This window comes from Scyliorhinus canicula, chromosome 12 (genome assembly GCF_902713615.1).
Source record: "Scyliorhinus canicula chromosome 12, sScyCan1.1, whole genome shotgun sequence".
NCBI lineage: Eukaryota > Metazoa > Chordata > Chondrichthyes > Carcharhiniformes > Scyliorhinidae > Scyliorhinus > Scyliorhinus canicula.
The window spans coordinates 2,657,658-2,673,224 of NC_052157.1; the positions used below are offsets into that span (position 1 = coordinate 2,657,658).

At 46.9% G+C, this 15,567-nt stretch overlaps 1 protein-coding gene across 10 annotated transcripts in view; it reads right to left on the reverse strand.

Moving 5' to 3' along the window:
• dennd4a (DENN/MADD domain containing 4A) overlaps positions 1-15,567 on the reverse strand; it is a 195,360-nt gene that overhangs the window by 127,778 nt on the left and 52,015 nt on the right. For all 10 annotated transcript variants that reach the window (XR_005462571.1, XM_038814023.1, XM_038814020.1 and 7 more), the window contains exons 3-4: positions 15,053-15,302; positions 9,599-9,668 (exon numbers count right to left, since the gene is read on the reverse strand). Coding sequence is in view for 9 of the 10 variants with exons in the window: in XM_038814023.1 (XP_038669951.1) it covers positions 9,599-9,668; positions 15,053-15,302 (320 nt within the window). In the remaining variant the exon portion in view is untranslated. The remainder of the gene's footprint in view (positions 1-9,598; positions 9,669-15,052; positions 15,303-15,567) is intronic.

The following is a 15,567-nucleotide window of genomic DNA, read 5'->3' on the forward strand; positions in this document are numbered from 1 at the left end:
ACTCCTTCAGGCACGCCCACTATTCGCAGGCTCTGTCTTCTCGAGGTATTCTCCTGCTCCTCCACCTTTGCCCTCAGCGTTTTACAAAGGTCACCTAACAGTCACCTACCCCTTTTCATCAAAATTCCACCTGGATCAGGGTAAAAAGAGCCCTTTTCTGTGACTTTGAACAGGAACAGCCCTTTATGTGACCAATCACTCCATGGTCACAACCGGAAGTCCTTTCACAGTAATTTCATTGGAGTGTTAATGTAAGCCTACTTGTGACACTAATGAAGATTATTATATTATTATTATACTAAGAGGAGTGAGAAATCTTGGTGTACAAGTACACAGGTTCCTAAAGGCAGCAGTTCATGTCGACAAGGTTGTAAAGAAAGCATATGGAATGAAATGAAAATGAAATGAAAATCGCTTATTGTCACGAGTAGGCTTCAATGAAGTTACTGTGAAAAGCCCCTAGTCGCCACATTCCGGCGCCTGTCTGGGGAGGCTGGTACGGGAATGCTCTCCTTCATTGGCAGAGATATAGAATATAAAAGGATATAATTTTGGAATTGTATAAAACGCTGTTGAGGCCACAACTGGGGTATTGTCTGCAGTTCTTGTCGCCACATTAAAGGGAGGACACAAGTACAGAAGAGGTTTACAAGAATGTTGTCAGGGCCGGAAAAGTGTAGCTACGAGGAGGGATTAGATAGGTTAGGGTTATTTTCCTTGGAACAAAGAAAGTTGAGGGATGACTTGGTTGAGGTGTACAAAATTATGAGGGGAAGAGGTAGAGTGGACAGGATAAAATTATTTCCCTTGGCAGAGAATTGTAGAACCAGAGGACATAGATTCAAGATAAGTGGCAGAAGGTGCAGAGGGGACATAAGGGAGAACCTTTTTACGCAGAGGGTAGTGGGAGTCTGGAATTCGCTGCCTGTGTCGGTGGTGGAGGCAGAGACCTTAAACTTTTTTATAAAGTACCTGGATCTGCACCTTAAGTGCTGTACAAACACGCACAAACAGATTCAAAAACAGCTTCTTCCCCACCATTACCAGACTCCTAAATGACCCTCTTATGGACTGATCTGATTAATACTACACTCCTGTTTGCTTCACCCGGTGCCGGTGTCTATGTATTTACATTGTGTATCTTGTGTTGCCCTATTATGTATTTTCTTTTCATGTACTAAATGATCTGTTTGAGCTGCTCGCAGAAAAATACTTTTCACTGTACCTCGGTACACATGACAATAAACAAATGCAATCCAGTAGGAGACAGGGCTATGGGCCGTGTGCAGGAAGGTGGGATTAGAAAGGGCACCTGGGTGTCCTCGAGCTGGCATCGACAAGACGGGCCGGATGGCCTCCTTCTGTACTGTAACTTTTCTATGGTTCTATGGTATCAGTGATCATGTAATCGAAGCTATCCTAAAAACTGAGAGGCCAGGCAGCCTGCAGAATATCAGCAACAACATGACAGCTGCACAGAGAGGCTCTCATCTTGCCTTTTCGAGGAGAAACTCTAAGGCATAAATTCTTTGAAAAGCCCCCTCCAACCTGTTCTGAACAGCTTCCTGTTGGCCTGTCAGAAATTGGATCTCTAGTTACAACAGCCATCCGGGCCTGACTACATCACCTGCTGAATAGTCGCTACTTCAAAAGGAACTCTGCAGTTGATCCAGGATTGATCCCAGCTGTCTGAACTTGCCTGAATTTTGATTCCAGATTGGGAAATCACTGGACTCCCGAAGATCTGTGAACTGCTACTTATTCTATTTGGTTTTAATATTCATAGAAGTGCACTTCTTTAATTGTGATCTTTCTGGGCTGTATGAGTAAACAATAATCACTGTTTAAATCGATGAAAGTCTGCTGCTGGTGAATTTTAAATTGATTGCACAGATAGAGGGGTTTGGGAACACACGTCAACCTGATTAAAATTAAAACTACACTAATTGTGGATAAACGGGGAACGGAATTGGGGACTTTCAGTGTCTCTCTCCCCAATCCTGAATATGATCCTTTCATGGAATGCAGGATATCCATTAAATAACAGATGATCTAAACACAGAAAAGTATTTGGAGCATTGCCTCATTAGAGCACTCAACCAGTTCTCATCTAAGCGATTGTAAATTTCCCTCAGCGTTGGAAAATAAAAGTTCGCTTCCAATTGGGCTGGAAACTATTCAAGACAATCAGCAAGAGGAATGATTTCCCCTTGCTGATGTCACTAAGATACACACTTCAATGTGGACATGCCAGAAAATAATTGCACATAAAAGAATATTTTCAGTGGACGTCCGGTGACGCTCGCGAGCGGAGTGGCTGCGTCGAGAAGACGCTCCCGCCTGTCCGCAATTTTACGGCCTTTTTCGGGGGTTTCCCCGTGGTTCTCTCTTCCCGGATTTCTTCAGCCTTTGGGGCCTGAGGGACGGGCGTCAGGTCGGTCCGGTTTGGAGCCGGTGAGGAGCCCTGCGGGAGTGTCCAGCGGCCGGAGTGGGAGGCATCGACCCAGAGGTCGGATGCGTGGGCGGAGCTTGACACGAGGCGAGGCAATCGAGGTGGCAGGCCTGAGTCCTGAACGCAATGTAGAGGGGGACCAGAGCACACTGGGTGGCTCCCACTGAAAATGGACCTTTGAGGAGTTTGAAGTCCGGTCCCCAGGGGAAGAGATTTCCTGACTTTGGAAATTTTGGGAAAAAATTTGTGAAAATAATTATTTATTTATTTTCGGATTGAAGAAAGAAAGAAGAAATAAGAAGTCGTTAGAGGATTCGAAAAGCAGCTAGGAAAAAGGAAGAAAACCCGGGTTCGCCTTTGAATGAGAGGACCAGCAAAAGCGCTGACAAGATGGTGGATGCCAGACCGCAAGGCGGGGCCGCACTACTTACAGTGGAGAAGATGACCAAGGTGATGGCGGTGGAGCTGGAAAAACAGTTTGCAAGGCAAATGGAGGCTTTGAGGAAGGAGAAGGTAATTGGTGGAGGAGGCAATCGCCCTGGAGAGGGTAACTGTGGCAAAGGCATCGGCCGAGGTGAGAGAGCAGGGCGAGACGTTGAAGGAAGTGGAGGTGGCCGTGTCACGACACAGCGACCAGCTCACCTCGATGGGGGACGAGCTGCGGAGAGTGGTGGAGGTCAACAGAGGACTCCGAGCAAAGCTCGAGGACTTGGAGAACCGCTCGAGACGGCACAATCTGAGAATTGTGGGCTTGCCCGAAGGGACAGAGGGCCCAAGGCCAACAGAGTACTTTGCTAAGAAGTTGGCGGAGCTGATGGGGGAGGGTGAGAGCCCCTCCCAGTCCAAGCTGGACCGAAGCCCAAGGTGAATGAACCGCCAAGAGCAGTAATTATCTGCTTCCATAAGTGCTGCATGAAGGAGAAGGTGTTAAACTGAGCGAAGCAGAAGCGCAAGGTGCAGTGGGATGGTGCTGGAGTTTGGATCTATCAGGACTTGACGGTTGAGTTGGCAAAGAGATGAGCGGCGTTCGAGCGGGTGAAGGCGGCACTGTACAAGAAGGGGGTGCGATTTGGTATGGTATACCCGGCAAAGCTGAGGGTAACGTATAACGCCGAAGACTTTGATTTTGAGACAGCGGAGGTGGCTGAGGCATTCGTGAGGGCAGAAAGCTTGGGACAGACGTGAGGAGCGGATCTGGAAGAGAGACTGTGGACTGTGATTGGGCAGCTGGAAAATGTATAAATGCTACAACTTTCTTTTTGCTAATGTGTATTGTAACTAAAGTCAGCTAGTGAACGGAGGTGAGGTGTGAGGAGGGTTGCGGACGTTGGAGCCTGGATAGCAGGCTTCAATGGGCCTATGAGGCGAGTGAGAGGGAGTGGGAAGGGATGGATGCTGGGAAATGGTGTTTCAGGGGGAAATGTATGGGGGGTTCTTGGGGAGGGGGGGGTTCTTGGGGGGGGAAGGGGTTCAATGTTAATAATGGACAGATCAGGCTTATGGGGAAGGGCCCAGTAGTATGATGATGGTGGATAAGAAGGGTGGGGGGGTGGGGCTGAGAGACCGCCAGTTAGGATAGTCACGTGGAATGTGAGAGGGCTAGGAGGTCCGGTCAAGAGGTCAAGGGTGCTTGCGCATCTTAAAAGTTTGAACGCCGATGTGGCAATGCTGCAGGAGACTCACTGGAGGGTGAAGGACCAGGTGAGACTTATAAAGGGCCGGGTTAGCCAGGTGTTTCACTCTGGATTTGATGGAAGGGCTGGAGGGGTAGTGGTGCTGGTCAGCAAAAGGGTACGCTTCCAGATGGAAACGGTGGTGGCAGATCAGAGGGGCAGATATGTGATTGTGACAGGGGCGCTGGAGGGGAGATTAGTGGTGCAGTTATGTGTTTACGGTCCCAATTGGGACGGGTGGGATTCGCGAAGAAGGTGTTTGGGGCCATCCCCGACTTGGACACACGGGAAAGGCTTTGCTGGCTGGGGTCAAGGGGTCGGAATACTCTGATACTCTGTAATTGCAGTGTCAGATCATGCTCCGCATTGGGTGCACATGGCACTGGAGAAGGAGGTAGCGCAGAGGCTAGGGTGGAAACTGGATGTGGGGCTTTTGGGGAACCAAGTGTCCTGTGAGAAAATTGAAAAGGTAATTAAGGAATATGCAGGTTTCAACTGTACGGGTGAGGTGTCGAAGGCCGTCGTCTGGCAGGCTCTAAAGGCGGTGGTGAGGGGTGAGGTAATTTTGTTTAAGGCCAGGGTGGACAAAGAGAGGTTGGAGCGGCAGAGGCTAATAGATGAGATGTTGGAGGTAGATAGGAGTTATGCAGAAGATGGGGACCCAGCAAAGCTGGAAAAGAGGAAGGAACTACAGGCGAGCTTCGACCGACTGTTTACCAGGAAGGCGGTGCGCCAACAGAGACGAGCAAGGGGTGCAGTTTATGAACATGGTGATAAGGTATGTTGGCAGGTCAGCTCCGGAGGGAGGCAGCGGCAAGGGAAATTCTTCAGGTGAGAGATAGGGCAGGAAAGTTGGTGGTGGCGCCGGAACTGATTAACAAGGTTTTTGAGGCGTTTTATGAGAAGTTGTACAGGTCAGAGCCACCCGGGGGAGACCGTGAGATGCTGGATGGGTTGGAGTACCCGAGGCTAGGGGAGGGGGACAGGGCTACATTAGAAGGAGCAATAGTGGAGCAGGAGATAAAGGATGCGATTGGGAGGATGCAGTCGGGGAAGGTGGCAGGCCGGATGGGTTTCCGGTGGAATATTAGAAAGAATTCAAGGATAAGCTAGCACCCCTGATGTTGGGGATGTTTGAAGAGGCGATAGAGAAGGGGGTGTTGCCACAAACCTTGGGGCAGGCACCGATTTCACTGTTGCTTAAAAAAGATAAGGACCCGGCGGAGTGTGGGTGGTATAGGCCCATATCACTTCTGAATGTGGACGCAAAGGTATTGGCGAAGGTACTGGCGGGTAGGCTGGAGGAGTGCCTCCCGAAGGTGATAGGTGAGGATCAGACGGGGTTGGTGAGAGGGAGGCAGCTTTTTTCGAACATTAGGAGGGTTTTGAATGTCATTATGGGACCGGAGGAAGGGAAGGAAACAGTGGTGGTTGTGGCATTGGACGCCGAGAAGCCGTTTGATCGGGAAGAATGGGGGTACTTGCTGGCAGTTCTGGAGGGGTTTGGGATTGCTGTTTGGACTTGCGATTGAGCCGTTGGCCATCGCATTAAAAAGTTCGGGAGCATGGAAAGGAATAGTGCTAGAGCATAGAGTGTCCTTATATGCTGACGACTTGCTGTTATATGTGTGGGAACCGAGTGTGTCGATAGGGGGAATATTGAAGCTACTGCGGGTATTTGGGTCTTTCTCGGGGTACAAGCTGAACCAAGAGCAGAGTGAGTATTTTGTGGTGTCGCGGCCGGGGGTGGGGGCAGGGATGGGGGGGGGGGGGGGGGGGGGGGCTGCCATTCCGTAGGGCAGGGACTCACTTTAGGTATCTGGGGGTGCAGGTTGCCCGAGAGTGGGGGAGGCTTCGGTGGTACAACATCTCTAGTTTGGTAGGGAGAGTGAAAGCCGATCTGGCGAGGTGGGATGGTCTCCCTCTGTCACTGGCGGCTCGGGTACAGGCAGTTAAAATGAATGTGTTGTCGCGATTTCTGTTTATTTTTCAATGCTTACCGATTTTCCTGCCAAAGGCTTTTTTCAGGGAGATTGAAGGGACAATTACCTCGTTCATATGAGGAGGGAAGGTGGCCAGAGTGAGGTAGGTGCTGCTACAGAGGGGAAGGCAGGCAGGGGGTTTGGGTCTCCCGAACCTGATGTATTATTACTGGGCGGCGAATGTGGAGAAGGTGCGGAGCTGGGTCAGAGGGGTTGATTCCCAGTGGATCAGAATGGAGGAGAGTTTGTGCAGGGGGTCGGGGCTGAAAGCACTAGCAACAGCGCCGCTCCCAATAGCTCCAGGAAAATACTCAGTGAGTCCGGTAATAATAGCTTCATTGAAAATCTGGAGGTAGTTTCGCCAACACTTCGGGTTGGGGGCAGGGTCAAGGGAAATGCCGATTGGGGGGAACCACAGATTTGAGCCAGGGAGGTGGGATGGAAATTTCCGGAAATGGGAAGAGAAGGGGATTAGGACGCTAAAAGATTTGTTCCATAGGGGTCGGTTTGCAGGATTGAAGGAGCTGGAAGCGAAATATGGGCTGGAGCAGGGAGAAGTGTTTACATACATGCAGGCTCGAGATTTTGCCAGAAAGGAGATACAGAGCTTCCCGGAGGAGCCGGCCTCCACATTGCTGGAGGAGGTGCTGACGACAAGGGGACTGGAGAAGTGGGTAGTGTCAGTGGTGTACGGAGCTATTTTGGAAGAGGATAAGGCACCACTGGAAGGGATCAAAGCAAAGTGAGAGGAAGAGTTGGGAGAGGTTATAGAGGTTATATCTGGTGTGAGGTGCTCCGGAGAGTGAATGCCTCCACCTCGTGTGCACGTTTGGGGCTGATACAGCTGAAGGTGGCATACAGAGCACACCTCACGAGGGCAAGGATGAGCCAATTCTTTGAAGGAGTAGAAGATGTGTGTGAGCGTTGCAGGAGGGGCCCCGCTAATCACGTTCATATGTTTTGGTCTTGTCCAAAGCTAGAGGATTGCTGGAAGGAGGTTTTTAGGGTAATTTTCAAGGTGGTGCACGTGAAACTGGACCCGGGTCCCTGGGAGGCCATATTCGGGGTGTCGGATCAGCCAGGGTTGGAAACGGGCGCGGAGGCAGATATCGTAGCCTTCGCCTCGTTGATCGCCCGAAGGCGGATCCTGCTGGGATGGAGAGCAGCCTCTCCACCCTGTGCCCTGGCGTGGCGAGGGGACCTGCTGGAATACATGACCCTTGAGAAGGTTAAGTTTGAACTGAGGGGAAGGACGGAAGTGTTCTGAAAGTCATGGGCATTATTCATTCTGCACTTTCAAGAACTGGATAACATCAAACATTAGTTGGGGGGGGGGGATGGGTGGGAGGGTTGGGGGGAGGGGGACTGTGTATATTAAGGGCGACTATGGGTAATCCCTGATTCCTTTTTGTCATTTGTTTATGTAAACATGCGGCCTGATGTTTGGGGGTTGGTGGGAGGATGGGATCGGTGTTTTTGTTATGGGGATTGACATATTTGTTACTGATTATTGTTTATTGTTGGTGGGTGTAAATTTGGGAGAAAATGTGAAAAAGGAGAATAAAAATATTTTTTAAAAAAAGAATATTTTCAATATGTTTAAAAAGAGTTAAAAGAGAAATGAATATTTTCCCCAGAGTAGTTTAAAGCCTTTCGACAAGTTCTGTGCATCATAAAATGTTCCAAAAGTCATTTGGTAATACAGAACATGAGTGTTGCTGAAAAAAAGACATTGTGTCAAAGATTTTCATCTTGCACTCATCAGCACAATCAAGAAAAACAACAACTTTATACTGTGTGAGAAAATAGTGCTTATTGTTTGATGAAGGGGTTTCTGACTGGTCGAAGCATTGCCTCAGAGAATGCACCAGTTCATGGAGACTGACAGTTAACTGCCAAGCATTGTTTCAAAATTTTAAACCAACCAGCTTGACTCTGATTGGTCAGGGCATTGCTCCAAAGAATGAACCAGTGAATGGCTGTCACTTACTTTGTTTAGCTGAAATAGGCTCAACATGTGTACATGTTCTTTTTGTCTGCAAAGAACAGGGGCGTGTATATTAATATATGTAGGTTCTAGTATACACAAATGTGCCACATCGCAAACCGGACTGACGATACTAAATTTTTGTGAGTGTCATTTTTAGGGCGCAAATGATGTCCAATCACAGAATTACAACTAATGTTGACACTGTTTTGAGTTTTGCAAGCACAGGCTGCATGAGTATGGTCTGTGTCTTGTCTGTTGAGAGCAATGCTGTTTGAAACATGCTGTTTGATACGATCCGCCAGTCTTTGGGATGTGTGGCCTATATACCTGGCATCACACTGGCACTGAAATTCATATACCACATTCCTCATTTGTGTGATAGAACATCTTCCTGGCTTGACGGCAGTATCCTGTTAGCAACAGATACTACTTGTGTTTTTCTAAAATTAATTCAAGGGTGAGTAGTTATCGTCTGTCCCTAATTGCTGGTAGTTATTGCCCATCCTTAATTGCCCATCCCAAAATGAGTGGCTTGCCAGGCCATTTCAGAAGGCAGTTCAGAGTCAACCACGTTATTAGATTACTAGTCCAGTTAAAGTACTGCTCTGCCCCCCCCCCCCCCCCCCCCGGGCGGCTTGAAACGGTGGACTCTGAGCGATCATTTCTGCTCATCAGGGTATCTGGAATATGGGGCACGGACTCAGGATAGGGGGCTGATCATGTCGGAATGAGATGAGGAAGGATTTCTTCCCCAAAGGGTTGTGAATGTTTAGAACTCTCTACCCCAAAGGGTTGTGAATGATCCATCATTGAATACATTCAAGGCTGTGATAGACAGATCTGTGGTCTCTCGGGGAATTAAGGGATATGGGGAACGGGTGGGAAAATGGAGTTGAAGTCCAAGATCAGTTGGGATGATCTTGAATGGCGGAGCGGGCTCGATGGGCCGTGTGGTCCACACCTGTTCCAATTTCTTATGTCTCATCCACCACTAACATCCAAGTTTCAGCTTATAACAAATCTCCATGTCAGCACCAATCTCCGGTGCGACAGTCTCACTTTCTAAACCAAATACACAAACTTAGTGATCTGGAATCGGGGCAGCATAGTAGCACAGTGGTTAGCACAGTTGCTTCACAGCTCCAGGGTCCCAGGTTCGATTCCCGGCTTGGGTCACTGTCAGTGCGGAGTCTGCACGTTCTCCCCGTGTCTGCGTGGGTTTCCTCTGGGTGCTCCGGTTTCCTCCCACAGTCCAAAGATGTGCAGGTTAGGTGGATTGGCCATGCTAAATAGCCCTTAGTGTCCAAAAAGGTTAGATAGGGTTACTGGGTTACAGGGATGGGGTGGAGGGGTGGGCTTAGGTCGGGTGCTCTTCCCAAGAGCTGGTGCAGACTCGATGGGCCGAATAGCCTCCTTCTGCACTGTAAATTCTATGATTCTATGAATGCTTATCCTTGTAGAAAGGTTATCCAACCAGATCTCATTTGGGCACAGCACTCACCAGCTTTGTATGCTATGGTATTGGTCTTGGCCAAGGACTTTTTGTAACACAAGAATACAGCTGATCCCCACTGCAACAGAAAACAAAAAACATCATTAAACCGTACACACAAAGTAACATTTACCAGAACTGCAACAGTTACTGTCGAGAATTGCCAAGGTCGCACAAAAATATATTGGTTTAAACTGTTTTTAATGCAACAAATTTGTCGGCATTTTGAAAAAAATATGTTTTCATAGTCATTGGGACTTTACATGAGCATACTGACCCCACCATCATTCACAAAAATGTGTTTGTGGAATGTTAATAGCAAATAATGAATCCTATAAAAACAGTAAATAGTTCTTTGCTACAGATGATTGTCTGGGTCACTTGGGTATTGGCCAGTTCTTGCAGATCAGAAAGGAACATGCACAGTTAAGAGAAACAAACAAGGAAATACTGAAGTTGGAGAGACAATCACAATAATGTTACTTGTAACCTGAAAAGATACTGAGTAGTTAATATTCTGGTTCAGCAAAGAAGGAATAACTTGCTCCAAGATTGGATACAAGCAAGGTGTTCCTGCCAACTACAAGTAAATAGTCATCAGCCATTCAAAAGTTTTCTGTAATTTAGGAATAAATCTAAAAACTCCGCAGAACAGAATTAGTTATCACACATGGATTGGATCACAGAGCATCCACAAGTCCATCGCAGTACATTTTTTGATTGAAAGATGAAATATGCAGGGGGTGGTGGGGGCTGGCAATTATTCATTTCCTGAAGGATAAAACAAACTAAAAAAACATGATAATGACAGAGTGAAAATAGAAATGTGGGCCACTGCTGAGAAAAGACGAGGAACCCAGTGATGACCCCAATGTTGTACGCACCGTGGCGACACCGAATTCACATCTTTTAAAACGGCCCAAATTCCTCATTATTTGCTCTATGGGGGAGCTTTCACATCAGCTCAATTCTTGGCAAGGTCAGCAATAAGTCGATGCAATGCTGACACATTCGGTACCAAGCTACGGTCATTTCACTCTGCTACATGTGCGACAGAACAAAGTGAAATGAAAATGAAATGAAAATTGCTTATTGTCACAAGTAGGCTTCAAGTGAAGTTACTGTGAAAAGCCCCCAGTCGCCACATTCCGGCGCCTGTTCGGGAATTGAACCCGCGCTGCTGGCCTGCCTTGGTCTGCTTTAAAAGCCACCTCTTTAGCCCTGTGCTAAACCAGCCCCTGGTAACAAGTACTAATCTTAAAATTAGATTGCCTTACCATTAAGAAAATTTGCCAGCAGTTGTAATTGGTGATACCACACTGACTGGATTACTACAATCTGCTGTTTACCACTTGTTAAATTACTGCAGGTCAACATCCTTACGATCTGGAATGGCTTGGGAAGGACAGGAGGGGTTGTACAACTCAAGGTTAAAGAAGAGAATAGATGTATGTGTAAAATACCACTGAATTGTGCAGCTCTGAATCAACAAGTGGCCACTTGAAATTAAACTCCAGACTGTTGGCCAGTATATAGATTTGGAAATGAATAGTGCGAGTCAATAATTATGTTTCACAATTCACTTCATTGGCTTTACTCAGTAATTTAGCTCGAAAGCGCCAATTAAATGAAAATCTGCAGCAACTTTCATCATTAACAATTTACAAAATAGAAGCTGAAAACTGATTCCAACTAACCATGCTAAGGAATGGAATGTTAATTCTCTAATCCTTTGGGGCAAGTTAGAACCATAGAATTCCTACACTGCAGGAGGCCAGTCAGCCCATTAAGTCTGCACCGACCCTCTGAAAGTGCACCTTACCTGGACTTACTCCCCCGACCTAACCTGCACATCTTTGGATGTGTCAGATTCTTCAATACGCACCCAGAAACTTGTATTAATGTTGATGTAATAGATCACTTTCCTTCAAATAAAATCATCTTTACAACATTCTTTATATTGGAGCATAAACGTCAGCCTTTGTTTAACACACTGGTGGCACCTTCAATTTCAATTAATTACTCTAATGTTCTATTCAAATTTTCTTGCACAATACTCTAAACACATCAAGCAGTTCCCATCCCAACCACAACGCCTGACACATTCTTCGGTCCTGCCCAATGCCGCGCGCGGCGTGGTTCAGTGACCTGATAAATACATAGATATATAGAAGATAGGAGCAGGAGGAGGCCATTCGGCCCTTCGAGCCTGCTCCGCCATTCATCACAATCATGGCTGATCATCCAACTCAATAGCCTAATCCTGCTTTCTCCCCATAGCCTTTGATCCCATTCTCCCCAAGTGCTTTATCCAGCTGCCTCTTGAATATATTCAATGTTTTGGCCTCAACTGCTTCCTGTGGTAATGAATTCCACAGGCTCACCACTCTTTGTGTGAAGTAATGTCTCCTCATCTCGGTCCGAAATGGTTTACCCTGAATCCTCAGACTGTGACCCCTGGTTCTGGACACACCCATCATTGGTAACATCTTCCTTGCATCTACCCTGTTTAGTCCTGTTAGAATTTTATAAGTCTCGAATGAGAACCTCCCCCTCATTCTTCTGAACTCCAGCGAGAACAATTCTAACTAAGTCAATCTCTCCTCATATGACAGTCCCGCCATCCCTGGAATCAGTCTGGTAAACCTTCACTGCACTCCCTCGAGAGCAAGAACATCCTTCCTCAGAGGAGACCAAAACTGCAGACAATATTCTAGGTGTGGCCTCACCAAGGCCCTGTACAATTGCAGCAACACATCCCTGCTTCTATACTCGAAACCTGTCGCAATGAAGGCCAACAAACCATTAGCCTTCTTTACCGCCTGCTGCACCTGCATGCTTCAGCGACTGGTGCACAAGGACACCCAGGTCCCGCTGCACACTCCCCTCTCCCAATTCAGGTAGTAATCTGCCTTCCTGTTTTTGCTTCCTGATGGAGTTCTTACACTTAGAAAAGATTTAAGTATATCCCGTCCTGAGAGGGTTGGCGGAGCGGTCCTATCTGAAATGGCAGCTGTTCATTTCCCATTTCAGGCAGCTGGTCATTGTCAGATGTTTGGGGGGGGGGGGGGATAATTGGAGGGGGGAGCGTGTTTCTGTTCTTTCTGTGTCTGGTTTCGGGGCTAGGAGGGTTGAAATATTGTAATTATTGTTTGAATACGGTTGTGATGGAGTTATGTTTGAAAAACCTTACTTCATTTTTTTTAAAAGGGAAAGGTATGTTTGACTAATTTATTGGAGTTCTTTGAGGAGGTAACAAGTAAGATGGATTAAGGGAAACCAGTGATGCACTTGAATTTCCAGAAGTTATGTGACAAGGTGCCACATAGATTTCATAGTGCAGAAGGAAGCCATTCGGCCCATCGTGTTTGCACTTACTCTTGGAAAGAGCCCACAGCTCCACCCTATTCCCATAACCCCACCCCACCTTTGCACATTAAGGGCAATTCAGCATGGCCAATCCACCTAACCTGCACATCTTTGGACTGTGGGATGAAACTGGAGCATCCAGGGGAATCCACTCATACACGGGGAGAACGTGGAGACTCCGCACAGACAGTGACCCAAGGTGGGAATCGAATCTAGAGCCCTGGAGCTGTGAGGCAACTGTGCTGACCACTATGGTACGTGCTGCTCCGTGCTGACTAGGGCATGTTCACAGTAACTTCATTGCAGTCTTAATGTACTTGTGACAATAATGAAGATTATTATTATGAGAGGAATTGAACATAAAATTAAGGATGTTATGCTTCTGTTACCCAGGACATTGGTGAGGCTACATCTCAAATATTGTGTGCAGTTTTGGTTGCTTTATTTAAGGAAAGGCGTAAATGCGTTGGAGGCAGTTCATAGGAGGTTTATTTCTTAGAATTTCATAGAATTTACAGTGCAGAAGGAGGCCATTCGGCCCATCGAGTCTGCACCGCCTCTTGGAAAGAGCACCCTACCCAAGCCCACACCTCCACCCTATCCCCACAACCCAGTAACCCCACCTAACACTAAGGGCAATTTGGACCCTAAGGGCAATTTAGCATGGCCAATCCACCTAACCTGCACATCTTTGGACTGTGGGAGGAAACCGGAGCACCCGGAGGAAACCCACGCACACACAAACCCTGTGCAGACTCCGCACAGACAGTGACCCAAGCTGGGATTCGAACCTGGGACCCTGGAGCTGTGAAGCATTTGTGCTAACCACTATGCTACCTTGCTGCCCGATTGCTATCTGGAATGAGCGGATTCCCTTATGAGGAAAGGTGGACAGACTGAGCCTGTTCCCACTGGAGTTTAGAACAGTGAGAGGTGATGTGATTGAAGTCTATAAGATCCTGAATGGTCCTAGCAAGGTGGACATGGAAAGGATGCTTCCTCTTGTGGGTGAGTCCAGAACTAGGAGGCACCATTTTAAAATTAGGGGTCATTCATTTCGAACAGAGATGAGGAGAATCTTTTTCTCTCAGAGCGTTGTGCGGCTTTGGAACACTCTGCCCCAGAAGGTGATGAAGGTGTGGTCACTGAATATTTTTAAATTTTTAAGGCGGAGATAGATTGATTCCCTGACCTCATAAGAATTAAAGGTTATTGGGCAGGTAAATGGGAATATAGAACTTGAAGCACAAAGAGATCAGCATGATCCTATCGAATGGTGGGGCAGGTTCAAAGGCCTAGTTCTGCTCCTATTTTGTTGCTTCATATGTATGCTCATACGTGTCTGTGGAATCCTGTTCCCCAGAGTGGGGTGGAGGCAGGCTAATTGAATATTTCTGAGAGTGAGTTAGATAGTGTTTGATTAACAAGGGAGTCACAGGGTATAGAGTTTAATAAAGACGAAAAGGAGTCAGATGAGTAACATTAAGGCATTTATTTATGGCACGTACTATGTACAAAAGGGTCCAGTCAGACTTTACCGGGTCTTCTCTCTCTCTCTCTCTGTCGATCAGTTCCTATCTGGCTGACCTTATGTACACGCGGTAATAGCCCTGCAGTTAGGGGGGGGGGGGGGGGGGGGGGGGAGGAGGAGGAGGAGGAGGAGGAGGAGGAGGATGCATTCTCCTCCAGCCACACATTGGAAACAATCAAGCCGCCCCGTGTGCTCCATGCAGGTTATTACATAGCAGACAGGAAAGAAAGTGGAGTTGAGGTCATAATCGCAGCAGCTGTGATCTTACCGAATAGTGGAGCAGGCTCGATGGGTCAAATAGCCAACTCCTGCTCTTAATTCTCAAGGCACTATATTCCTATAATAGTTTCTATTCATCATAACTTTGTTCTAACACCAGTATTCTGAGCTCTGGTTCGCCTCAGAGATGGTATTATAATTGAGGCCATTATGCTGAAAGGACATAAGACTGACTGTTTTATAATGCAATATTTTACAAAGAGTATAATAAATACAGTACTAGTATCCAATGGTTTCCATTACCCTGGCTTACATGTTACCTGAAAGTATATTGTTGACCTTACCATGCTGCTGTTTAGGTTTTTGTCCACCCTGCAGAAAGTGTGTGGTGCAGTCTCTCCCTTACTTGGGACAATTATACAGATTTCAGTGACGGCCAGGGAATTCTGGGCTATGTTTTCGGGTGCTCGACGGTACGTTACGTAGATTCGTTGAGATGAAGTTCCACCGCTGATATTAGCAGGTCGGCCATAAGGTGTGGTTTGAATGATCTGACATCCATGCTTTAGCCTCTCTTTCCATTCATACAAAACACTAGAAGGTAATACAAGCACATTAGCTGCTGTGGACTGATTCTCTTTAATCAGCCAAGCTTCACGCAATCAGCGCTCGAAAAAAATACGGTGCATTTAAGATGACAAAAATGAGTTGCTTTGTTAATGTTATCACAAATCAAATAGACCGCCCAACATAAGGCATGCTAGAATGCATTAATAGAACGCAGTAATAGTAGAATATGGCTATAAACTCTTTCAAAGCATATTATGCTAGTCAGAGAAAGTCACATTTTAATACATTA